The sequence below is a fragment of the Sturnus vulgaris genome, chromosome 27 (assembly GCF_052056855.1).
Source record: "Sturnus vulgaris isolate bStuVul1 chromosome 27, bStuVul1.hap1, whole genome shotgun sequence".
Lineage (NCBI taxonomy): Eukaryota > Metazoa > Chordata > Aves > Passeriformes > Sturnidae > Sturnus > Sturnus vulgaris.
In genome coordinates this window covers 3,722,453-3,747,246 of record NC_142269.1, presented here as the reverse complement: position 1 = coordinate 3,747,246, position 24,794 = coordinate 3,722,453, and the positions used below count along the sequence as shown (strand labels likewise).

At 56.0% G+C, this 24,794-nt stretch overlaps 2 protein-coding genes across 7 annotated transcripts; one reads left to right on the top strand and one right to left on the bottom strand.

Annotated features, from left to right (window-relative positions):
• The first annotated feature begins 297 nt into the window (after positions 1–297).
• Positions 298–12,430, top strand: NFE2L1 (NFE2 like bZIP transcription factor 1). Of its 5 annotated transcripts, none has more exons than XM_088179407.1 (7): positions 298–373; positions 1,138–1,365; positions 1,889–2,373; positions 7,431–7,646; positions 8,078–8,167; positions 8,733–8,894; positions 9,085–12,430. In XM_088179407.1, the coding sequence occupies exons 3-7, from the start codon at positions 1,891–1,893 to the stop codon at positions 10,417–10,419; spliced, it is 2,286 nt and encodes a 761-aa protein (XP_088035533.1). In that variant the 5' UTR covers positions 298–373; positions 1,138–1,365; positions 1,889–1,890; the 3' UTR covers positions 10,420–12,430. The 5 variants fall into 5 exon arrangements, with proteins under 5 accessions (XP_088035533.1, XP_088035535.1, XP_088035534.1 ...); XM_088179408.1 differs by lacking the exon at positions 298–373 and adding an exon at positions 384–403; XM_014892970.2 differs by lacking the exon at positions 298–373 and adding an exon at positions 792–987.
• A 4,363-nt stretch (positions 12,431–16,793) lies between these two features.
• Positions 16,794–24,562, bottom strand: CBX1 (chromobox 1). 2 transcript variants are annotated; one of them, XM_088179659.1, is made up of 5 exons: positions 24,434–24,562; positions 21,525–21,697; positions 19,635–19,812; positions 18,447–18,541; positions 16,794–16,998 (listed from the first exon to the last, which is right to left on the bottom strand). In XM_088179659.1, the coding sequence occupies exons 2-5, from the start codon at positions 21,662–21,664 to the stop codon at positions 16,854–16,856; spliced, it is 558 nt and encodes a 185-aa protein (XP_088035785.1). In that variant the 5' UTR covers positions 21,665–21,697; positions 24,434–24,562; the 3' UTR covers positions 16,794–16,853. The 2 variants fall into 2 exon arrangements, with proteins under 2 accessions (XP_088035785.1, XP_088035786.1); XM_088179660.1 differs by having other exon boundaries at positions 21,525–21,694; positions 24,434–24,533.
• Between the last annotated feature and the right edge of the window lie 232 nt (positions 24,563–24,794).

Genomic DNA, 24,794 nt, shown 5'->3' with positions numbered 1-24,794 from the left:
TGTCACTCAGTGAAGACTTTGCGCTCCATTGGTCAGAAGTGCTGTCAATCAACCGCACAGCGGGGAAAGCCGCGCTACTCTGCTTCTCATTTCCCATTGGCTCAGCAGCGCCAAGCGCGAGGGCCGCCCGTGCCTCCTCGCACGCCCATTTGTCAGTTTCCCTGTCAATCAAAGAGGCGCCGGGGAGGCGGGACCAACTCTCGGCGGCTTTCTTCCCATTGGTCCTCGCCTCGCTCCCTCCTCCCCTCGGCGGGCGGTGATTGGCGGCGGCGCCGAGCGAGGCGGGCGGGGGGGGGGGGGGCGGTTGGGCCGGGGCGGGGAGCGGGAGCGGCGGCGGCGGCGGCGGGGCCGGAGCGGCGGCGGAGCCCGGCGGGTACCGGCGGGGGCGGATCCGTGGTGCAGAGTGCGGGGGTGGCGTGCGGAAGGCACGGGGGTGGCGGCGGAGACAGCTGCGTGCACGGGGCGGGGCGGGGCGGGAGGCGCTCAGGGGGGACGGCGAGGCCGGCGGGAGCGCGCGCGCGGGTGGGGCGGGGTCACGTGGGGCCGCGCGCGAGCGCGCGGGTTGGGGGGGGGGGGGGTGGTTGTTGAGGTCACGTGGGGTCTTAAAGGGCCCCCGCTAAAGGAGAACGGGGAGCGCACGTGGCCCCCATTGGGGGAACCCCCCCCTCCCCCCAAAAAAAAAAAAAAAAAAAATCGGGGACCCCTCCCAAAATCGGGGATCCCCCCAAAACCTCCTCGGGGTTTCCCCCCAGCTCCGGGCTCGGGCGGTTCTCCCCGCACAGCGGGAGCCGCCCCGAACGCGCTGCGGGAGGTGGGAGCAGGGCGGGCCCGGGAGCGTTCCCGGTATTTTATGGAAAAGCCCCGGCCCGGCTGGAAACCGGGCTAAGCAAAGCAAAAGGAGCCGGATTCCTTCAGCCAGCGGGAAGTTGACGCACCAGCCTAAGAATAGCGCGGGCAGGGGAAGCGTGGACAGTGTTGTCCTCGAAGGTAACTCGGCCGAGGCCGAGGAAAATCGGGATTTCCATCGGAATTCCCTCGTTTTTTTTTTTTTTGGGCGGGGGAAGGCGGTGTGCGAGCGGGGCCGTGGGCAGGGTGGTGGCCCGGTGTTACCGTGTTTGCTCTCTGGTTACATTTCAGCTGCTGATGAAATCGCAGCCGGGAGCGTTGGAGTCTTTGGACCTTCCCATGTTCGGGACCTTTGACTCATAAAAGGCTCCTTCAAAAAAGCGTCGGGAGCAGAAGAGGGAAAGGAAGAGGAGCCGGAGAAGGGAAGGAGGAGCTGCTGGAAGGAGCAGAGCCCCGTCCCGGAGCGTGGGGAGCAGCGGGGGGGACAGAGGAAGTCGCTGCATGTGGAGTTTTCGGACAGTAAGTCACATGGAGCATGGAATTCCGCGTCCCCGCGTGATAAAAACAAAAGGGAAGGCGAGGGTGGAGCCGCTGGGGAGAGTTCCCATGTCTGAACTTTGATTTTTCTCCAGTTCTCCACGCACCAATTTCCTGGCTTTTCAGAGGAAAAACCAAGCCTCGTAAAAAAACTTTTGGAGCATTCTTTAAACTTTTCTCCTGGACTCATCCCTGGATTGGTATGGGGAGGGCATGACCCAAAATCTCCGGGATCCCAGCACTTCCAGCCTCCCAAACACTTTCCCTTGTCTCCCTGGATCTCTCCAGGCTTTGAGGGGCACAAACAGCCTGGAAAACCGTGGGAAAACCTCAGGTTCTCCTGGTTTTTAGCAGGCAGAGACGATTCTGTTTGAAAGTGGGGCAGAGCAAAGCCAAACCCACCCAACCTGTTGTGTGGAGGCTTCACCCTCCTCCGCCACCACCTCCCAACCTCAACCTTTGTTTTTCCTCTTTTTTATTTTTTTTTTCTTTTCCACTCCCCCAGAAATGCTCTCTCTGAAGAAATACTTCACCGAGGGCCTCATCCAGTTCACCATCCTGCTGAGCCTCATCGGCGTGCGTGTGGACGTGGACACCTACCTGAATTCCCAGCTCCCACCTCTGCGGGAGATCATCCTGGGCCAGAGCTCAGCCTACACCCAGACCCAGTTCCACAACCTGCGCAACACCTTGGACGGATATGGCATCCACCCAAAAAGCGTCGAGCTGGACTATTACTTCACTGCCCGCCGCCTGCTCAGCCAGGTGAGGGCTCTGGACAGGTTCCAGGTGCCCAGCACCGAGGTCAGTGCCTGGTTGGTGCACAGAGATCCCGAAGGATCCGTGTCCGGAGGGCAGCCCGGAGCTGTGCAGGATGGCAGCGCCGGCGACGGCGGAGTGAGGGAGAGCGGAGCTGAGCAGGGATTTGGGGAAGAGCTGGAGGATTTGGGAGCTGTGGCAGCGCCTGTCAATGGAGATCTCACCAAGGAGGTAGGAAAGAAAGTTTTTTGGTTGTTTGGTTTTTGTTTTGGTTTTTTTTTTGGTTGTTTTAAGAGGGAGGGTTTTGGCCTCCGCTTTGGATGTTGCTGTGTTTGGCACTTGGGAATGTCGCAATCCTGAATCACGGCTGGGTTTCAGTGCTCCGGGGGTAATTCCAGGGCGATTTTCCCTTTTTGTCTGCTCCCTTCTGGCTCCAGAGGAGCAGTGAAAGGAGGGGGAAGGAGCTGCGGGGCCCTCGTGACTCTCGGGATTGGGAAAGCGATCAATCCAGCTGGGAAATAAACAGGAGTGTTGGGAAAGAGCCCTGGCCCAGGTGTGGAGCAGGTGGTTGGGTTGCTGGGCTGGAGCCCAGCCAGGACCCGGCTCCTCTCTCAGTTTTCTTCCCCAGATCCTGCTCCTCTCTGTTTTCCTCCCCATGATCCAATTCCTGCTCAGTTTTCCTCCCCAGATCCTGCTCCTCTCTCAGTTTTCCTCCCCATGTTCTAGTTCCTGCTCAGTTTTCCTCCCCAGATCTGGCTCTTCTCTCAGTTTTCCTCGCCTGGAGCCAATTCTCACTCAGTTTTCCTCCCTAGATTCTGCTCCTCACTTGGTTTTCCTCCCTAGATCCTGCTCCTCTCTCAGTTTTCCTCCCCATGATCCAGCTCCTCTCTCAGTTTTCTTCCCCATAATCCAGCTTGTCTCTCAGTTTTCCTGCCTAGCTGGACTGGGAGGGAGTTTTGGTTTTCCTGTTTCAGCCAGGACCTTTGGGAAGGCTGGGATGCAATTCCAGGCCCTGGGAGCTCTGCTGTGTTTCTGGCAGAGCTGCCTTTGGCACAGCACATCCCGGGGGCCGTGGGACCTCGGGGGCTGATCCGTGGCCTGGGGTCCTTGCAGGGTCAAGGAATGGGGATGTCAGTGCTGATCCATGGCCTGGGGTCCTTGCAGGGTTGTGGAACGGGGGTCATCGGTGGTGATCCATGTTCTCAGGTCCTTCCAGAGCTGTGGAATGGTCAGTGGTGATCCATGGCCTTGGGTCCTTGCAGGGTCAGGGAATGGGGATGGTCAGTGGTGATTCCCAGCCTTGGGTCCTTGCAGGGTCAAGGAATGGGGCTGTCAGTGGTGATCCATGGCCTCGGGTCCTTCCAGGGTTGTAGAGGGGGTGTCAGGGGTGATTCCCAGCCTCGGGTCCTTGCCGGGTCAGGGAATGGGGCTGTCAGTGCTGATCCATGGCCTTGGGTCCTTCCAGGGTTAAGGAATTGGAGTGGTCAGTGGTGATTCCCAACCTAAAGACTTTTCAGGGTCAGGGAATGGGGCTGTCAGTGGTGATCCATGGCCTTGGGTCCTTCCAGGGTGAAGGAACAGGGCTGTCAGTGCTGATCCGTGTTCTCAGGTCCTTGCAGGGCCATGGAGAGAGGCTGTCAGTGCTGATCCGTGTTCTCAGGTCCTGCCAGGGCCATGGAGAGAGGCTGTCAGTGCTGATCCGTGTTCTCAGGTCCTTGCAGGGCCATGGAGAGAGGCTGTCAGTGCTGATCCGTGTTCTCAGGTCCTTGCAGGGCCATGGAGAGAGGCTGTCAGTGCTGATCCGTGTTCTCAGGTCCTTGCAGGGCCATGGAGAGAGGCTGTCAGTGCTGATCCGTGTTCTCAGGTCCTTCCAGGGCCGTGGAGAGAGGCTGTCAGTGCTGATCCACGTGCTCAGGTCCTTGCAGGGCTGTGCAATGGGGGTGCCAATGCTGATCCATGGCCTTGGGTCCTTTCAGGTCTATGGAATGGGACTGGTCGGTGCTGATTCGTGTTCTCAGGTCCTTCCAGGGCCGTGGAGAGAGGCTGTCAGTGCTGATCCACGTGCTCAGGTCCTTGCAGCACGGCTCTGCCATGCCCAGCCCTGCCGGGATGTGCGCGGGGAGCCGCTGCCGTGTGCTGCTGCAGCAGGGATCGGGATCGGGATTGGGATCGGGATCAGGATTGGGATCGGGGTGTGGGCAGCGCCGCAGAGACAGAGCTGGAGATGCTTCCGGGGCTGGAGGTGCTTCCGGAGGCCCTGGGAATGTCATCCCGCTTTTCCCTGCGCGTTTCCAGGGATTTCCAGAGGGAGAATCCCGCTCTGGGCTGGCAGCGGCGACCTTGGAGGTGCCGGAGGGTGACGGGACACGGGCACGTCCCCACCCTGTGCTGATCCCGGGTGATTCCCAGGGAGGCGATTCCCAGCCTCGGGAATGGCGAGGGATCGGCTGGATCCTCGCCTTGTGCAAGGTCACTCGGGGAAGGCTCCGCCGCCTTTCCTGAATTTGGGATTCCTGGCTCTGAGGAGCTTCCGGCAATCAGGGATTGGGAATCAGGGATCCGATTTTGGGGGGATTCAGGAGGAGAGGAGCCGGGAGCTGCCGTTTTCCAGAGGCCTCCACGGGCCTGGATGTGCTGGGAGTGGAACCCGGGCTGGGAATCAGGGAGGGGGTGGGTGCGGGAGATCTGCGGCCGCACCTTCCCTGGATCCCGGCTCTCCCCGCATCCCTGCTCCCTCTCGGGGCTGTTTTCCATGATTTTCTCCGGATCCCGGCTCTCCCCGCATCCCTGCTCCCTCTCAGAGCAGTTTTCCATGATTTCTCCCCATTCCCGGCTCTCCCCTCATCCCTTTTCATTCTCAGGGCTGTTTTCCGTGATTTCCCCCCTGTTCCCGGCTCTTCCCGCATCCTTTCCCGTTCTCAGAGCAGTTTCCCACATTTCCCTTCAATCCCGGCTCTTCCCGCATCCCTTCTCTCTCTCAAGGCTCTGATTCCCACATTTCTCCCCAATCCCGGCTTTTCCCGCATCCCTGCTCCCTCTCAGGGCTGTTTCCCACATTTCTCCCCAATCCCGGCTCTCCCCCCATCCCTCCTCGCTCTCCGGGCTGTGTTTTCCACGATTTCTCCCCAAAGCCGTGCCGGACAGGAGGAGAGGCCGCTGTCGCTCCAGGAAATCCCGTCTGGCTCCCACGTCACTCCCTCACCCCATCCCGCCGCCCTCCCTCCCCCAACTCCCACATTTTCACTTTGGGGTTTTTTTTTTTTTTATTTAGGGTGGGATTTTTTTTTTTTTTTTTTCGCCCTGACTCCCTGGAAAACGCGGAGCAATCCGCAAATCTTCCCACCGGGAATATCCCGGCAGCTCCGCAGGGCTCTCCGCTCCCGGGCCGGGCGGGGATGGAGCTGCAGATGGCTCCAGGGGCCGGGCTGGAAATTTTTCCATGACTTTTCCTGGCACATTGCGACTCCCGGTGGGTTGTGCGCGGCCCAGGCGCGACCTTGCCGGGGGAATACGGGCGATATAAATAATTTTGGGAAGCTGGAACTCGCTCCGGGAATGCTGTGCGGGGATTTTTTTTTTTTTTTTTTTTTTTTTTTTTTTTGGGCGTTGCAGCACCCGGAGAGCGGGGCGGGGCGGGTGGGGGATGTTCAAGGGAATTATGAAATCCACTTGATTTTTATCCCACGGATAAAAAAAAATGCCCATTTTGAGCCGGGGTTAAAGACAAAGCTGGGATTAAATCCCAACGCTTCCCTCTGCAGCATTGGGGGTGGGGAGGGCGGCGGAGGCTCCGTGCCCGGGGCCGTTTCCACAACACGAGGATAAAAATACGTGGGGCATGTGATGAGCTGCGGGGGCTCAGCGCCGTCACCCCCCCCGTCCCGGCGGGGGGATCTCCTTACACTTGGCCGCGGTTACCGGGCCCGGGGCGTGCCCGGGGCCAGGAGCACCGGGGGTGGCGGAGAGGGGGCTCCCCGGGGGTCGCGCACTCCGGGCCGGGGTGTCCCGGGGGACGTGGCCAAGGTGACCCCGGGCTGTGTCCGTGCCCGGGCCGGGGGTCCCGGTGTTCCCCGCCCCCTCCCCGTTCCCCATTCCCGGTGCGGTGCGGGCGGGGCCGGGGGGGGGGGGTGGAGGGGGGGCGGCCCCGCTGCGCCAGGGCGGGGGCGCGGCCCGGTGGGCGCCGCGCGGGCGCTGATTGGCTGAGCGGGCTGCCCCCGCCGGCGCTGATTGGTCAGGGCGGCGGCCCCCGTTGGCGCTGATTGGTCGAGGCCACCGCCCGGGGCGGGGCGGGGCCATCGGCGGAGGGGGCGTGGCCCGGGTGCGCCGCATCCCGGCAGGGAGGGGGCGTGGCCCGGCGGAGGGGGCGGGGCTTGGCGGCCGCCGCAGCCGGGAACGGCGGGGGGAGGGTGGGGGGGGCGGCCCCGCCGAGCCCCTCCCGGTCCCTCCCGAGCCCCTCCCGGCCCCGCCGAGCCCATCCCGGCCCCGCCGCCCGCCCGGGGGCCGCCGCCGCAGCCACAGCAGCATCCGCCGCACCGGGGGCGGGGGCGGCTGCTGCCGCCGCAGCGGGGCCGCGCGGGCACCTGTGGCCGGTGGGGCGGAGCGGAGCGCGGCTCCCCCCGCCGCCGCTGCCGCCGCCGCCCCGGCCGGCGATGCGTGCGCGGCGCCGCGCCCCGGCCAACCCGCCCCGCCGCCTCCTCCTCCTCCTCCTCCTCCTCTTCCTCCCCCGGGGACCATGATCGGCGTGCGCCGCGGCCCGGGCGGCAGCTGGGGACATGAGAAAGGTACCGGGTCCGCCCCAAGGAGCGGGGAGCTGCGGGGGGGTGCCCGGGAGGGTCTGCGGGCAGCCCGGTACCGGCGGGGAACGGGCAGGGGCCCGGCGGAGCAGCGGCGGCGGCTCAAGTTGCATCAGGTGGGTGGGAATGCGGGGATTTTCCTGCCACCCCACCCCTTATGCAAATGGCCGGGATGGCACCACGGGCTGATGCAAGGCGGGCACGGCGCAGCCACCGCCGCCGCGACGCGGGCCCGGGCGGCCCCCGCCGCCTCCCCCGGCGGCGGGCGGGCGGCCATGGGCGGCGGGCAGGGCAGCACCGGCCATGCGGAGCCCGCAGAGCCGCTCCCGGCCGGCCCGAGGGGCTCCGGAGCCCCGGCAGCGGCGGTGGAGGAGGGGGACCCGGCGGGTGGGCTGCGGGCCGGGCGGGGGGTCCCTGGGGAGGGGCCGCTGGGTGGGGATCCCCTCCCTCCTCCTCTAGGCCAGGGGGCTGAAGGAAATGTGGTCTGTCTTGCAGGACATCGATTTGATTGACATCCTGTGGAGACAGGATATTGATCTCGGCGCTGGGCGAGAGATTTTTGACTACAGCCACCGTCAGAAAGAGAGCGAAGTGGACAAAGAGCTGAGCGATGGGAGGGAGCGCGGGGACAGCTGGAGGAGTGCAGGGAATGAGGTCTTGGATAGAATCCCGCTAGTTGATGGAGAGACCGGGGAGAGTTTCCCTGCGCAGGTAACACCCCTGGGCCGGCCGGGCTGGGGGCTGCGCTCCCGGGGCCCTCCGGCTGTGCCGGTGCCGGGGCCGGTGCCTGTGCGGGGGCTGTTCCAGCAGCAGCAGCAGCAGCAGCAGCAGCAGCAGGGTTTGCCCAGGTGGGCAGCAGGATTTGGGCAGGGCCAGGCCGTGTCCCTGTGAGCAGCCGCAGAGTCCCCCTGGCCTGCGTGGCCGGAGGGGACAGGAGGGGACAGCAGGCTGGCCGGGAGCGGCAGCGTTGGCGCTTTCCCGTAGCCCAGAGCGGGAGGATGGAGCCAGCGAAGGAGCACTGGGTGGGGCTCTGGCTCTTTTTTGGATGCGCTGTGATCGAGCCCTGCTGGAAGGGAGCTGATTCCTCAGCAGCACCTCCCCGAGCCCGCGGCTCCCATTCCCTGTGTCTCCTCTCCCCGCAGGTGCCCGGTGCGGAGGATCAGACAGCCCTGTCCCTGGAGGAGTGCCTTAGGCTGCTGGAGGCCACCTTCCCTTTTGGGGACAATTCCGAGGTGAGCCCACAGGGTCCATCCCGAGGCTCTCCCCGCCTCGCTCGCTTCTCCTGCAGCAGCAAATTGGGTTTGGCTGCTCCAGGAGGCTCCAGGCATCCTGCGAAACCACCCGGCGAGGGGGGGCTGTGATTAATTAAAGCCTCCTGCCTTTGCTGCTCGTCAGTTCGTGGCAAAGTGGGCGGGAAGGGCGCTGGGCTGGGGGGTGGCTGCATCCCTGAGTGTCCATCCCTGTGCAATCCTGAGCATCCCTGAGTTTCCATCCCTGAATGTCCCTGAGAATCCCGGAGTGTCCATCCCTGAGCCTTCCCGAACATCCCTGAGCATCCTTGAACATCCCTGTGCATCCCTGAGAGTCCATCCCTGTACAACCCTGAATGTCCCTGAGAAGCCCTGAGCCTTCCCGAACATCCCTGAGCCTCCTGGAACATCTCTGTGCGTCCCTGAGCATCCCCGAGTGTCCCTGAACATCCCTGAGCGTTCCTGAACGTCCCTGAGCCTCCCTGAACATCCCTGAATGTCCCTGAGCGTCCCCGAGCTCCCAGCCCTGATTCCCTGACGTGCTCAGTTCCCAGCTGCGGATGTCTCCGCCCTGAACGAAGCCGTGCCCGGGCAGAGCCGGGCCCCAGGCGGCCCCCCAAACCTGCTGTCCCCTCTCCTGGCCGAGACCGAGTCGCCCTTCGACCTGGAGCAGCAGTGGCAGGACCTGATGTCCATCATGGAGATGCAGGTGAGCTCCGGGAGGGGCGGGAAGGGCTTTGTCCCTCCAGGTGCGGCCGCGGTTTCGGGTCCAGGCCGGTGCGGTGACGCTGCGGCGGCACCACGCTGTTCCCGTGGTGTCTGTGAGCTCCTTCCACGGGATCTGGAAGCGTCCTTGGCACCGGAGCTCCTCCACCGAGCTGTGCCCGCGTCTCTTGCAGGCCATGGAGGTGAACAGCACGAGCGCCGAGAGCCTCTACGGCGGCACCGGCGGCGACCTCCTGGCGTCCAACTACAGCCTGGCCCCCGGCACGCCCATCAACCAGAACGTCAGCCTGCATCAGGCCTCGCTGGGCAGCTGCTCCCAGGACTTCTCCCTCTTCAGCTCGGACATCGAGAGCCCCTCCTCCATGGCGGGCGGCTCGGCCCTGCTGCAGCTGGCGCCCGACAACTCCACCGGCCTCAACAGCACCTTCGGCTCCACCAACCTGAGCGGGATCTTCTTCCCGCCCCAGATGAACAGCACGGGCAACGAGACGGCCGGGCCCGAGCTGCCCGACCCCCTGGGAGGGCTCCTGGACGAGGCCATGCTGGATGAGATCAGCCTGATGGACTTGGCCATCGAGGAGGGCTTCAACCCCGTGCAGGCCTCGCAGCTGGAAGAGGAGTTCGATTCCGACTCAGGTCTTTCCCTGGATTCCGGCCACAGCCCCGCTTCCCTGAGCAGCTCCGAAGCCTCGTCCTCATCGTCCTCTTCCTCTTCCTCCTCTTCCTCCTCCTCGTTTTCCGAGGAAGGCGCCGTGGGCTACAGCTCGGACTCGGAGAACGTGGACTTTGAGGAAGCGGAAGGGGCGGTTGGCTACCAGCCAGAGTACAGCAAGTTCTGCCGCATGAGCTACCAGGACCCGGCTCAGCTCCATTACCTGCCTTACCTGGAGCACGTTGGCCACAACCACACCTACAACATGGCCCCGGGCGCCCTGGATCCCGAGGAGCCCAAAGCGCCCGGCGCCGGCAAGAAGAGCGGCAAGGAGAAACCGTCGGAGCTGCTGGACAAACAGCTGAGCCGCGACGAGCACCGCGCCAGGGCCATGAAGATCCCCTTCACCAACGACAAGATCATCAACCTGCCCGTGGAGGAGTTCAACGAGCTCCTGTCCAAGTACCAGCTGAGCGAGGCCCAGCTCAGCCTCATCCGCGACATCCGCCGGCGCGGCAAGAACAAGATGGCCGCCCAGAACTGCCGCAAGAGAAAACTGGACACCATCCTCAACCTGGAGCGCGACGTGGAGGAGCTGCAACGCGACAAATCCAAACTGCTCAGGGAGAAGGTGGAATTCCTCAAATCCATCCGGCAGATGAAGCAGAAAGTGCAGAGTTTGTACCAGGAGGTTTTCGGGCGGCTGAGGGACGAGCAGGGCCGGCCTTACTCGCCCAGCCGGTACGCGCTGCAGTACGGCAGCGACGGCAGCGTGCTGCTCATCCCCCGCGCGCCCGCGCCCGCCGAGCCGCAGCCGCGGCGCCAGGAGCGCAAGCAGAAGGACAGGAGGAAGTGAAAAAGGCTGAAGGAGGAAAGGGATGAGGGGAAACGAGGGGCCGAGCCTGGAAGTTTGCTTGCGGAGGGGAACTTTTGATGCCTTCTTATCCGATTCTTGTCTTCTCGAACCGCACGCGGGCGCGAGCGAGCGCCGGGGACTCTGCTGCGGGAGTGGCCGTCCCAAAAGGAAAAAAATAGAATTTAAAAAAAAAAAAAAAAGTGGGGAGGGGGACGGAGCTCACCCCATATACACACACACACACACACACAAACAAACAAACACACGAAAATAAAAAAACAAGTCCCAGCTGCCACCGCCCAGCTCCCCGAGATGATGGGGAAGAGCAGGGACGAGCTGGCATCGTTGCTGGGGAGGTTGGCACGAGGTGGATAAAAGAAAACAGAAAAAAAAAAAAAAGAAAAAAAAACAAACTACTGTTAGGAACTGGCTTTAAATAAGAGAAAAAAAAAAACACAAAAAACAAGGAAAAAAAAAGATTTAAGCGAATGGACTTCAAACCAAGTTATAGGAGAGACGTTTTTCTGAACTTCCAAAGTTCTGTGATTTCAGGTAGTTGGTTGTTTTTATTTTTTTTCCCCCTTTCCTTATTTTATTTTTTTGGTTCTTTTTTGTTTTGTTTTGTTTTCCCCCAAGTTTCTTCCTTTTATCCCAACCCCGTTTTTTGCCATCGGTGTGTGTGAGATATTCCAGATTCCTCCTTCCTCGATGATCAGAGATCAGACCAGGGCACACGTGCGGAGACACAAAAAAGTGGCGTGACTTCCATTAACCCTTTCCCGCCCGAGGAACCTCAGAGCCGGGGAGGGGTCGGGGGGGAGACTCCCATTAACCCTTCCCTGCCCGGGGAAGCTCAGAGCTTCGTGGGGAAAGGGCAGGAAAACCATCCCGGGAGGAAGAAGGGCCAGGGTGGGATGGGGAAGGGAGGGAGGAGCGGGGCTGGAGGAGCAGCAGGATCCGTTTCCTGAGCGCTCAGGCCCCGCCTGCTTCTCCTGGGAAATGTTTGGGGAGGAATTTTTGGGTCAGGAACAGCACAAGGGGGAGCGCTGGGACCCCGATGCCATCCTCGGGGTGTCACCTCGAGCATTCAACACCTGCAGGTCCCCGTCCCGTAAACCACGCTTTGGGGTTTTTGGGGGGGTTCCAGCCTTGATTTCCCCCCTTCCCCCCAACCTTTTAGGGTCTAGAAGTGCTTGTGTTGAGTTAAAAAAAAAAAAAAAAAAAAAAAAGTCTATAAAAAAAAAAAACCTTAAAAAAAAAAAAAAAAAAAGGGAGAAGCCCAAACGTTCAAAGCTGCTCAATGTTCTCTTTGCCATAAAGATTCCGTGTAACCGTGTGATCACATTATAGGATTCTCTTCTGTCCCTAGAGGTGTTGGTCTGACTTCCTTTGTTTTTCAGGAGGGGGGTGGGGGTAGTGCCTTGATCACTGTCAGGTCTCCACACCTCGGAGACCATCCTAGAGCTGTATTTCCATATAGCACAGCTGGGAGTGTTCTGACTTTACCAGCAACCAGAAAAAAAAAAAAAAATAGAAACGAAAAAAAAAATATATAGAAATGAAAAAAAAAAAAAAAAAAAGAAAAAAAAAAGAAAAAAAAAAGCTTAAAAAATAAATAAAATAAAATAACGGCTTTTCCGAGCCAGTCCTGTGCATGGGATCCAAGGAGGATTCCAGGGTGGTTGTTCCACCTGGGAAAGCAGCAGGGAAGGCCCGCTGGCAAGATGTGTGTGGGTTTGTGGGAATGTTTTCCAGGTTTTTTTGGGAATGTTTGGAGCTGGGATTGGCTGGATGGGACCCCTGAGCTCCCTCCAGCTTCCCGGGAATGAAGCACAAGTTGGGATGTGGGGAGGTTGGAATGGAGAGAGAGCCCTGTGCGTGTGTTTTAAATTATTATTTTTTTTTTCCTCTTAGAAACTTTTTTTGATTTGAATGATCTGTGACCTGTCAGGGAGAGAAGAGAGATTGTTGTGAGCACAGGACAAAAAATAAAAACGGCTTATTCACTGTACCAGCCTCGGCTCCAGGGGGTTTTATTTGGGATTTGAGAGGGTTTGAGGGGATGAAATTATGGGAGTTCGGGAATTTTCTGCCATCACAGCAGCTCCAGATCCAGATTGGATGGGATGGAGTTGGTCCAACCCTGCAGGGGATGGAAAAGGAGAAGGAGAAAGGAGAAGAAAAAATAAATGGAGAAACAAAAGGAGATGGAGAAGGAAAAGGAAATGGAGAAAGGAGAAGGAAAAAGAGAAAAGGAGAAGGAAAAACAGAAAAGGAGAAGGAAAAACAGAAAAGGAAAATGAGAAAGGAGAAGGAAAAACAGAAAAGGAAAAGGAGAAAGGAGAAGGAAAAAAGAAAAGGAGAAGGAAATGGAGAATGAAGAGAATGGAAAAGCAAAAACTCCTCCATGGAAACGACCAACTTCAGCTTTTTTTCCTTTTTTCCTTCTCAGATCCAAGGAAAAGTGAGTTCTTGGGTGAATCCCCAGCTCTGTGGGGTCCTGGGGCCGAGCCCCCCGAGGTGCTGCAGGCCCAGATCCCTCTCTTTGGAATTTTCACTCCCAAGGTCTGGTTTTCCTGCTGGGAATGGCCTGGGACCCTCCTGTCCCACGGATCCCCAGAGCTGGCGTTGATTCCATGCCGAGGGTGGAATATCCCAAATCCTGCCCCGTTCCTGAGGGATAAATCCATCACCAAATCCTTCACTGGGAGCGTTTCCAGCGCCTCAATCCTGCCTGGATTTCCCCTGGAAAGGCAGCACCGAGCCCTTCTTTGGGGGTCCCTGGATGAACAAGGCAGGGATGGAATTTTGTGGATCCAATCCCTGTTATTTCCACGATTTTGTCCTTTCAGAGCCCCTTCTCCAGGGATTTCATCCCCACTTCCCTCAGCCAAACCCAATGGGAAAATCCAACCAAAATCCCCCTTCCAGCCCCCAACCAAATCCCTTTGGGATGGGAAGGGTCCGAGTCCCATTCCCGGTGTTGGATCCGGATCCGAGCTCAGCCAAGGGGATGTGGGGCACTAAATCCACACTGGATCCACATTAGATCCATAATAAATTCACATTTAATCCACTTTAGATCCACTTCGGATCCACACTAGATCCATAATAAATCCACATGGAATCCACATTAGATCCATAACAAATCCACATTAGATTCACATTGAATCAACAATCAATCCACATTGGATCCACAGTGAATCCACTTTAGATCCACATTGAATCTACATTAGATTCACAATGGATCCACTTTAGATCCATTATAAATCCACATTAAATCCACACTGGATCCACTTTGAATCCACATTGAATCCAGCATAAATCCACAATAAATCTGCACTGAATCCACATTAGATCCACACTGGATCCACTTTAGATCCATTATAAATGCACATTAAATCCACACTGAATCCATTTTGAATCCCCATTGACTCCACCATGAATCCACACTGGATCCACCATCAATCCACACTGGATCCACAGTAGATCCCAGGTGCTTCCTGCTCTCCTCCTGGGGGATTATTGCAGATATTCCCCAGGGAGCTCACAGGGAAGGGATCCACCAAAGGAATCCACTGCTCTTCTGGGGATCCTCTGCTCCTCCTGGGATTGGATCCACTGCTCTTCCCAGGATCTCTGATCCTCCTGGGATCTACCACTCTTCTGGGATCCACTGATCTTCCTGGGATCTCTGCTCGCAGGGAAGGGATCCAGTGATCTGGGGATCCACTGCCCCTCCTGGGATCTCTCTCCCTCCTGTGCTCTCACAGCTCCTTCCCAGTGCCCAAATCCATCGGGAAGCTCCAGGTGAGCCCAGAGCCTTTGGAAGCTCTGGTTTCCATCCTCTTCCTCCAGGAGCCATCATCCTCCTCCGGGAGCCTTCATCCTCCTCCAGGAACCAAATTCCTCCAGGAGCCATCATCCTCCTCCAGGAATCATCATCCTCCCCCAGGAATCATCATCTTCCTCCAGGAACCAAATTCCTCCAGGAACCATCATCCTCCTCCAGGAACCATCATCCTCCTCCAGGAGCCATCATCCTCCTCCAGGAACCATCATCCTCCTCCAGGAGCCATCATCTTTCTCCTCCAGGAGCCACCATCCTCCTCCAAGAACCCTCCTCTTCTTCCTCCCTCCAAGAACCACCATCCTCCTCCAGGAACCCTCCTCTTCCTCCCCCTGGAACCCTCCTCCTCCTCCTCCTCCAGGCCCAGAGGTGACCCCTCTCTCCCTGCCCAGGACCCCACCTGCTCTCTGGGCTAACAGGAGCCCTCCCCCTGCAGCCCCAAAGCTCTGCCACATCCTCCAGGCCCCACCCGAACCGCCCCAGGCTGGGCCCAGAAGGGAACCAAAGGTCACTTACCCACCTGAGGTGCTGGCAACTCCCTCCAGGCTCCCAGGCCAGGCCTCAGGGCTCTGGCTGAGCCTCTCTTCTGCAGCTGGAGGCCAAAATAAACCCAGAACCTGCTCCAGAACCTGCTGCTGCCACCTTCTCCAAAGCTCTAACCTGGCTCAGGGCTCACCTTCCCTCCGTGTCCTGCTCTACCTGGTCACTCATCACTGGAGGAAAGGGAGCAAGGTAAAGAAAAGGTTAAAAAAAATAAGAACAACAAAAAAAAAAAATTTAAAAAATTTTTTAAAAAATCAGGATTATAAATCTAAAATTTTATTGAGACAAAAAAAAAAAAAATCAAAACGAAACAAAAAAACCAAAATAAAAACTGGACAGAGCTCGGTATGAAGTTAAAATCCAAACACGAACTTTTACATTTGCACACGGAATTTTGCACAGGAACCCAAACACATGCTCATAAAAAAGATTTGTACAATGCACGTCGAGATCCCCACCCCTGGAGTCACTTAAATAGTTCAGGATTTGGGAAATAAATCTGATTTCAAAAACCCCAAAAAAACCCTCCTGAGGTTCTGGGAAGGCAGCTCCCAGCCTCACTTTGGGAACAAATTGGGATTGATTGGATTTTTCCTTGTGCTGCTGTTGGTTCCTCTCCCTGCCACATTCCCTCCCTGCTGGCTGGGCAGGAAAATCCAGGGTGGGAAAAGGAATGAGTGGTCAGAAATTCAGGAAATCTCTCTTTTTTTTTTTTTTTTTTTCTTTTTTTTTTTTCCATTTCCCTCCCCACCCCCCCCCCAAATTTGGAGAAATAGCACCTTAGAATGGAAAACAAAAATGGGTTAAAAAGGCAATAAAAGGGTTAAAATCCATCCCCCAACCCACCCCCCAGTACAATGCACGTGTCAGGAGTGGCAGTTCTGCTGCAGGACGATACATAATCACAAAGTTGCATTTTCACAAAGTCTCCCCTTCGGCCCCTCCCACCCCAAAAATTCCCTCCCCTTTTTCCCCCAAAAATTCCCCCTAAAAATCGCTCGAGGATCAGCTCTGGAGATTTCGGACATTCACAGTTTTAGTGTCTCTGTCCCCAGCTCTGGGATCTTCTCCCTTTCTCCCTTTTTTTTTTTTTTTTTTTTAAATCAATTAAAATTTCTTTCCTGAATTCAGGTTGTGTTTTTTTTTTAAAAAAAAAAAAAAAAAAACTGAATTCAGGTTCTTTTTAAAAAAAATAAACAACAAAAAAAATCTGGAAATGATCTGGGAATGTCATCACCAGACCTCAATTCCCTCCCGGATTAAAAGAGATTGAATTCCCCCTAAAATCCCTCCCTCCCCTCCCAAAGGATAACACCAGGAAATAGCAAAAGAAGGAAAAAAAAAAAAAAAAAAAAAGGAAACAAACAAACCAAAAAAAAAAAAAAAAAGGAAAAGGAAAATAAAAATCCAAATCAAAAGACCTACACACATGCTACGCCTTAAAAATGCAGAATTAACACTATTGGGAACAGGGCTGGGGGCTGCTGGGATGGGCTGTGGAGGGGAAGCAGGATCCATCTGCATTCCCAATCCCAATCCCAATCCCAATCCCAATCCCAATCCCAATCCCAATCCCCAGCCCGGCCATCCCGGCGAGTCCTTCATGGAAGGGGCTTTGCTTCCACTGCTCCCATTGCTCCGAGACCCCTCCCCACCCCAAAATTCCCACCCGATCCCAAACTTTGCCATATCCCCCCCACACCCCCCCCTCCCTCCCCGGCTCTCCCTCTCCCTCCCACCCCTCTTTCTGTTGGAATCTGGAATTCCATGGGGATTCTCTGGTTGGAATCTGGAATTCCATGGGGATTCTCTGGTTGGAATCTGGACACGGCAGAGGAGCAGAGCGGCTGCAGGGCACAGAAACCGGGCTGGGGGGGCGGGGAGGGGGCTCTTCCAAGGGCACCTCCAAACCCCTCCTTTGCTCACACCCCACGAAAGTTCTGGATCGTTTTCCCGAAAAAAAAAAAAAAAAAACCAAAAAAACACCAAAAAACCCCGAAGGCTGCCCGGAGCAGGGGCCAGCAGGGTTTTTTCTTTTTTTTTAGTTCTTGTCCTCTTTCTTGTCATCGTCCTCTGAGGGGTAGGAGTGCCATGTCAACCTCTCCTCGTAGAACGAGATCACCACCTGCGGGCACTTGATGTTGGCTTCCTTGGCGGGCACCAGGTCGGCCTCGTCAGAGTTCTTCCTGTGGGAAGAGGACAGGGAGTCAGGAAAGGAGGAATGAGGGAACAGGAGAATGGAATTTCTGAGAGGATCTGGATGTCCCAAAGAACCCTGACCCTAAACCCTGAGCCTAACCCTGAGCCTAAACTCTGATCTTTGGCAGGCACCAGGTCGGCCTCGTCAGAGTTCTTCCTGTAGGGAGAGGAGAGGGAGTCAGGAAAGGAGGAATGAGGGAACAGGAGAATGGAGTTTCTGAGAGGATCTGGATGTCCCAAAGAACCCTGACCCTAACTGTAACCCTGAGCCTAAACCCTGAGCCTAACCCTGAGCCTAAACCCTGAGCCTAAACCCTGACCTTTGGCAGGCACCAGGTCGGCCTCGTCAGAGTTGTTCCTGTGGGGAGAGGAGAGGGAGTCAGGGAGAGGAGAAAAGGACGAATGGGAGTAACAGAAGAATGGAATTTCTGAGTGGATCTGGATGTTCCAAAGAACCCTGACCCTAACCTTGACCCCTGACCCTGGCCTTTGGCAGGCACCAGGTCGGCCTTGTCAGAGTTGTTCCTGTGGGGAGAGGGGAAAGGAGTCAGGGAGAGGGAAAGGAGGAATGAGGGAACAGGAGAATGGAGTTTCTGAGAGGATCTGGATGTCCCAAAGAACCCTGACCCTAAACCCTAAACCCTAACCCTGACCCCTGACCCTGACCCCTGACCCTGGCCTTTGGCAGGCACCAGGTCGGCCTTGTCAGAGTTCTTCCTGTGGGGAGAGGAGAGGGAGTCAGGGAAGAGGGGAAAAGGAGGAATGGAAGAGCAGCAGGAGATGTTCCAAATGTTCCAGGAGATGTTCCAGGGAACCCTGACCCCTGGCCCTAACCCCGACCCCAACCCCAAACCCCTGACTGTTCCCTGGGAGCAGAGCCTGACCCCCTCCTCTCCCTGCTGTCCCCTCCTGTCAGGGACCTCAGAAGGTCCTTCCTGATCCCTCTTTCCTCCAGGATCAACATTCCCACTCCCTCAGCCACTCCAGGAGCTCCAAACCTTTCCCTGTCCCTTGGGATCAGAGCCTGATATCCCTTCTTGTCATGGACTTGAGAAGATCCCTTTCTTTTTCCAGGATCAACATTCCCAGCTCCTGGCACTCCAAACCCTTCCCTGTCTCTTGTGCAGACCCAGAAGGTCCCTCCTGATCCCCATTTTTTTTTTCCAGAATCAGCATTCCCAGCTCCTGGAGCTCCAAACCTTTCCCTGTCTCTTGTGCAGACCCAGAAGGTCCCTCCTGATCCCTCTTTTCTCCAGGATCAACATTCCCACTCCCTCAGCCGCTCCTGGAGCTCCGAACCCTTTCCCTGGTCACGCTCCAGCCCTTCCTTGGAGTGGCCGTGGCACAGAGGGACGATCCCTGATCCCACACAATTCCCGATCCGATGGATCCCATGGAATGATCTCATTGCCTGGGAATGCCCTGGGATCCTCACCACTTCATGAGGAACATCAGCTCCCCGCTGGAGTCCGTGGCTCCGATGATTCGCTCCGGCTCGAAGCCTCGGGCGAAGCCGCGCGGTTTCTCCGACTGGGAAAAAGGGGGGGAAAAAAGAAAAAAAAAAATAAAAAAAAAAATAAAAAAAGGGGAAAATTCCATCTGTGAATTCCCAAAGTGACATTCCCGGCTCTGGGAGGGACAGGGAGGATCGTCAGGCTGGATTTGCAGGGATGTGGGGATGCTGTGAGGGATCTGGGAGAGCTGGCGAGGGATTGGGATAAGGGGTGGAGGGACAGGGAATTGGTTAAACTGGGATAGGGCAGGGAACAGATTGGGAAACCAGACTGGGAAATCAGACTGGGATCAAACTGGGAACAGACTGGGAACAGACTGGGAATGGATTGGGAACAGACTGGGAAACCAGACTGGGAAATCAGACTGGGATCAAACTGGGAACAGACTGGGAATGGATTGGGAACAGACTGGGAAACCAGACTGGGATCAAACTGGGAACAGACTGGGAATGGATTGGGAACAGACTGGGAATGGATTGGGAAACCAGACTGGGATCAAACTGGGAGCAGACTGGGAATGGATTGGGAACAGACTGGGAATGGATTGGGAAACCAGACTGGGATCAAACTGGGAGCAGACTGGGAACTGGACTAGGAAATGGAAAACAGACTGGAACCAGACCAGGAGCCAGACTGGAAAACCAGACTGGAAACAGACTGGGAATCAAACTGGGAACATGGATTTTTCCCATCCAGGATATTCTCTCCCATTGCCCTGCCTGGGTTGGGAAATCCTTGGGAACACTGGGATTTTCCCACCCAGTGTTTTCTCTCCCTACCCTGCTGCAATTCCTTGGGAACACCGGGATTTTCCCTGGGATGGGAATTCCTTGGGAACACCAGGATTTTCCCTGGGACGGGAATTCCTTGGGAACACCGGGATTTTCCCTGGGATGGGAATTCCTTGGGAACACTGGGATTTTCCAGGATATTCTCTCCCTGCCCTGCTGCAATTCCTTGGGAACACCGGGATTTTCCCACTTTTCTCTCCCTGGCAAGCTGAGCTCAGCCAGCACCTCCATCCTCTTTCCCATTCCTCGGAAAAAAAAAACAAAAAAACCCTGGGAATGGCTTTTCCAGGGACAGGGATCCCTGCATCCCAGCCTCACCTCTTCCTTCTTTTTCTTTGGCTTGCTCTCCTCCCCCTTGTCCTCCGTGTCTGACTCTGCCTTGCGCTTGCTGCCCTCGGATTTCTCGCTCTCGTGGGCGGTTTTTTGGGATTGCAGGAATTCCGCGATCAGATCCGGGCAGTCCAGGTTCTCCTCAGGCTCCCAGGTGTTGTCCTCGCTGCCAGCAAACACAAATCCCTCGTTGTTTTTTTTTTTCCCCAAAATTCCAACCCCCTCCCCTCTCAAAAAAAACCCCAAAAAACCGGATGTGACATCACCGGGATGCTGGGGACGCAGAATTTGGGATTTTTGGGATGATCCGGGTGGGAATGTTGGGAGATTCCCAGATGCCATTCCCAGATCCCGACCACTCCATGCTCATTCCCTTGCTGGATCATGGGATGTTTTATCCAGCTCCTCATCCCAGAGTTTTTCCTCAGCTTCCAAAGCTGTTTAGGGAATCAAGAAATTCCTGAAAATCCATCCAGTGCTGGCTGGGAAAACTCTGGATTCAGAGCTGGGAGAACTCTGGAGGAAATTCCCTTCACAGCAGAGAATTCCCTGGATCCCACATTGGGTTTAAGAGGGGAAATCCCTCCAGGATCTGTTTCCTGGAATACTGGGACTTTCCAGGATTTTCTCTCCCTCCCTGCTTGGGATGGAAATCCTTGGGAAAAGTGGGATTTTCCTTGGGAAAAGTGGGATTTTCTTTGGGAAAAGTGGGATTTTCTTTGGGAAAAGTGGGATTTTCCCATCCAGGTTCTACTCTCCCTGTTCTGCTGGAGTTCTTTGGGAATAGTGGGATTTTCCTTTGCACCACTGGGATTTTCCAGGATTTTCCCTCCTTCCCTGCCTGGGATGGGAAATCCTTAGGAACACTGGGATTTTCCTTAGGAACACTGGGATTTTCCCACTTTTCTTTCCCTTCCCTAATGGAGCTCCTTAGGAACACTGGGATTTTCCTTGGGAACACCAGGATTTTCCTTGGGAACACTGGGATTTTCCCGTTTTTCTTTCCCTTCCCTGATGGAGTTCCTTAGGAACACTGAGATTTCCTTAGGAACACTGGGATTTTCCTTAGGAACACCGGGATCTTCCTTGAGAACACCAGGATTTTCCTTAGGAACGCTGGGATTTTCCCATTTTTCTTTCTCTTCCCTAATGGAGTTCCTTAGGAACACTGGGATTTTCCTTGGGAACACTGGGATTTCCTTAGGAACACTGGGATTTCCTTAGGAACACTGGGATTCCCTTGGGAACACTGGGATTTTCCTTAGGAACACTGGGATTTTCCTTAGGAACACTGAGATTTCCTTAGGAACACCAGGATTTTCCTTAGGAACACTGAGATTTCCTTGGAAACACTGGGATTTTCCCATTTTTCTTTCCCTTCCCTGATGGAGTTCCTTAGGAACACTGGGATTTCCTTAGGAACACTGGGATTTCCTTAGGAACACTGAGATTTCCTTAGGAACACTGGGATTTCCTTAGGAACACTGGGATTTCCTTGGGAACACTGGGATTTTCCTTAGGAACACTGGGATTTTCCTTAGGAACACTGAGATTTCCTTGGGAACACTGGGATTTTCCCATTTTTCTTTCCCTTCCCTGATGGAGGAACTCCTTAGGAACACTGAGATTTCCTTAGGAACACTGTCATTTTCCTTGGGAACACTGGGATTTTCCTTAGGAATACTGAGATTTCCTTAGGAACACTGGGATTTTCCTTAGGAACACTGTCATTTTCCTTAGGAACACCACGATTTTTCCCATTTTCCCCTCCCTCCCCAGGACCAGAACCCCTCAGGAACCCCGGGATTTCCCCCCCCCCCCCCCCCCACTCCCATTTCCCTGCTGGAAAAGCCCCAGATCCAGGCAGGAACGACTCACTCGGAGAAGCCCTTCCACTTGAGCAGATATTCCACTTTTCCCTTCACCACGCGCCGATCCAGGACTTTTTCCACCACGTATTCCTCCTCCTCCTCCTCCAGCACCTCTTCCACCTTTTTCTTGTTCTGCTTTTTTCCCATTGTGCTGGCCAGCTTCAACGCTTTCCCGGGCTGCTGCAGAGGGGAAAAAAAAAAAAAAAAAAAAAAAAAAAAATCTGGGATCAGGTGGGAACATCCTGGGAATTCCCGGAGAAAAAATCCCGCTGGATTTACGCCACGGTTTGGACACAAAGATTTGGATTTTTTACTCTTTAATTGCAGCAATTTCAGGAGATTTTTATTTTTTTTTCCCCTAAAAGTTATTCCAGGTGGGGTTTTTTTTTCAGCCTTTCTCAATTTTTTTCCAGCTTTTCCCAAATTTTTCCAGCCCCATTCCTGAGCTCCCTCAGAGCTGCCCTTCAGCGCTAGGGAAAAGTGGGATTTTCCCGTTTTTCCAGGATTTTTTCTCCCTGCCTTCCCTGGGATGGAAAAACCACAGAAACATTGGGATTTTTCCAGGATTTTCTCTCCCTGTCTTGCCTGGGATGGGAAAAATTCAGGAAAACTGGGATTTCCCCTGTGATTTTCTCATTTTCCCAGGATTTTCTCTCCTTGCCTTGTCTGGGATGGGAAAAATTCAGGAAAACTGGGATTTCCCCTGTGATTTTCTCATTTTCCCAGGGTTTTCTCTCCCTGTCTGGCTTGGGATGGGAAATCCTCGGGAAAAGTGGGATTTCTATGAACTCCAGGGGTTTATATGAATTTAAATTCCATCAGCTGTTATTCCCAATTAAATCCAGGTCACATTCCCAGATCCTCCCACCTCTCCATGATCATTCCCATTCAAAAACCTGGATTAAGAGCTGGGAAAAACCTTGGATTCCGAGCCGGGAATATTCCAGATTCAGAACCAGGAAATCCCTGGATTCCAAGCTGGAAAAACTCTGGATCCAGAGATGGGAAAACCCTGGATTCAGAGCCTTTTGGGGTTCATTTTTGGGATCCATTTTTCCCAGATTCCCACAAGGAATTCCCAAGGGATGGAGGGGCCGCATTCCAAGCCCATTCCCAGTTTTTTTTTGGGCATTTCCCAGAGCTGGAGCAGCCCCAGGTGAATTCCACGGATTCCAAGATTCGGAGCCTGACCCTCCCCTCTCAATTTCCAGAGGAATTTTGGGATTTATCCCTAATTTTTCTCCCCCCACATTTCCAGCCTCTTTCACAGAATATCCTGGAATTATCCTGCCAAATTCCCACTTTTTTTTTTTTTTTCTCCTGGGATCCCTCAGTTTTATAGGAACACACGGAGCTGCTTCCAAACCCCATCCACATTCCAGGGATTTTCCAGCCAAAATTCCCCCATGGGACACACAGGGAAGATTCCTGAGATAACCCAAATCCATTCCCAGCTCCAAATCCACTTTTTCCTGGGGGAAAAAAAAAACTTTCCCAGGAAAAACATTTCCAAAAACCTTTTCCAGCTCCCATTCCCAGAGTTTTGGCTCCCAAAATTCCAGCGAAATTCCCGCAGAGCTGCTCCTGCTGCAGCTCCTCTTTCCCTTTCCCGGCACATTCCCGATCCCAGCTCCGCCCCAAATTCCCGAATTCCCCTCCCAAATCCGCATTCCCGGGATTTTTCCCGTTTCCCGCCAAAAGTTGTCGCTTGTCCCTCCCCGATCCCGATCCTTTCCCGGATTCCCGCTTTTCCAGGGAGATCCCCTTCCCCTCATTCCAATGGGGTTTTGAATCCCCCAAAATTCCACATTTTTCTCTCGCAAATCCCACTTTTCCTTCCCCCCAAATCACATTTTCCCCTCACAAAACCCCTTCTTCTCGCCCCCAAATCTCCTTTTCTCCCTCGCAAATTCCACTTTTTTTTTTCCCCCTCCAAACACACTTCCACCCTGCAGTTTCCCATTTTCCCAGATTCCCAACGCCTCTCTCTCTCTCCATGGGATCTCCCCAACTCCAAATATCCAGAACCCCAAAACTCCTGGACCCCAAAATTCCTGGACCCAAAAATTCCTGGATCCCAAAATTCCCCTTTCCCCAGTACAGCTCTTTTTGGGGGGCACCCCCAGAGCCCCTCTCCCAACATTCCTGACATCCAAACCCACTGATCCCCCTTTTCCAGTACCCCAAATCCATCCCTGCACTGACCCCATCCCCAAATCCCTACACTAACCCCATCCCTAAATTCCTACACTGACCCCAAACCCATCCTTACACTGACCACATCCCTAAATCCCTGCACTGATCCCATCCCTAAATCTCTGCACTGACCCCATCCCCAAATCCATCCCTGTACTGAACCCAACCCCAAATCCATCTTTACACTAACTCCATCCCTAAATCCCTGCACTGACCCCATCCCCAAACCCCAAATCCATCCCTACACTGACCCCATCCCTAAATCCCTGCACTGACCCCAACCCCAAATCCATCCTTACACTGACCACATCCCTAAATCCCCAAATCCATCCCTGTACTGACCCCAACCCCAAATCCATCCTTACATTGCCCCATCCCCAAATCCCCTCACTGATGATCCCCTTCCCAGCACCCCAAATCCCTGCACTGACCCCATCCCCAGCACCCCAAATCCGTGCCCTGACCCCTCCCCATCACCCCAAACCCCTCCCTAACCTGCCCCCATCCCCCTTTCCCCTCACCCGCCCCCCCAAACCCCCCTAAATCTTCTCCCCCCCATCCCCCATCCCCCCCCCCCTTTTCCCCCTCCCCCCCCACCCCCTCAGCACCTCCCCTCCCCCAATGGCCGCCCCGCCCCCCTTCACCCCCCTCAGCCCCGACCCCCCCCCGCGCCCCCATCGCCGCGGCCGCCGCCGCGACCGGTGCGCGTTCCCCGCTGACCGTGCACAGCCCCGCCGCCGGTGTCCGAGGGAAGGGCCGCGGGGGCGCGCTCGGGGGTCGGGGGGGCCCGGGCCTGGCCGCGCTCCGTCCGCCGCCCTGAACAAAAGAGCCCGGCCAGCGCCGCTGCCCGCCGCGCGCACCGCGCCTGCGCCGCGCCCGCGCGGGGTGCGCCGGGAGGTGTAGTCCGGCCGCGCCGCCAGCCGCAGTGCGTTCCGTTGGGGGCGCGCGGGGGGTGATGGGAGGTGTAGTCCGTGGAGAACGGCGGCTCTGCGTGCGCGAGGGGTGTGATGGGAGGTGTAGTCCGCCGTGCTCGCGGGGCTTGATGGGAGATGTAGTCCGGGATGGTCAGGCCCCTCTGTTC

Excerpts from the sequence above, each read along its gene's own strand:
- CBX1 (XM_088179659.1), bottom strand. The coding sequence starts at position 21,664 with ATGGGAAAAAAGCAGAACAAGAAAAAGGTGGAAGAGGTGCTGGAGGAG. Across the intron at positions 18,542-19,634 it reads CAAAGAAAAAGAAGGAAGAG|TCGGAGAAACCGCGCGGCTT; the intron begins GTGAGGCTGGGA and ends CCTTTTTCCCAG. Across the intron at positions 16,999-18,446 it reads CTGATGTTCCTCATGAAGTG|GAAGAACTCTGACGAGGCCG; the intron begins GTGAGGATCCCA and ends CTCTTCCCACAG.
- NFE2L1 (XM_088179407.1), top strand. The coding sequence starts at position 1,891 with ATGCTCTCTCTGAAGAAATACTTCACCGAGGGCCTCATCCAGTTCACC. Across the intron at positions 2,374-7,430 it reads ATGGAGATCTCACCAAGGAG|GACATCGATTTGATTGACAT; the intron begins GTAGGAAAGAAA and ends TCTGTCTTGCAG. Across the intron at positions 7,647-8,077 it reads GGGAGAGTTTCCCTGCGCAG|GTGCCCGGTGCGGAGGATCA; the intron begins GTAACACCCCTG and ends CTCTCCCCGCAG.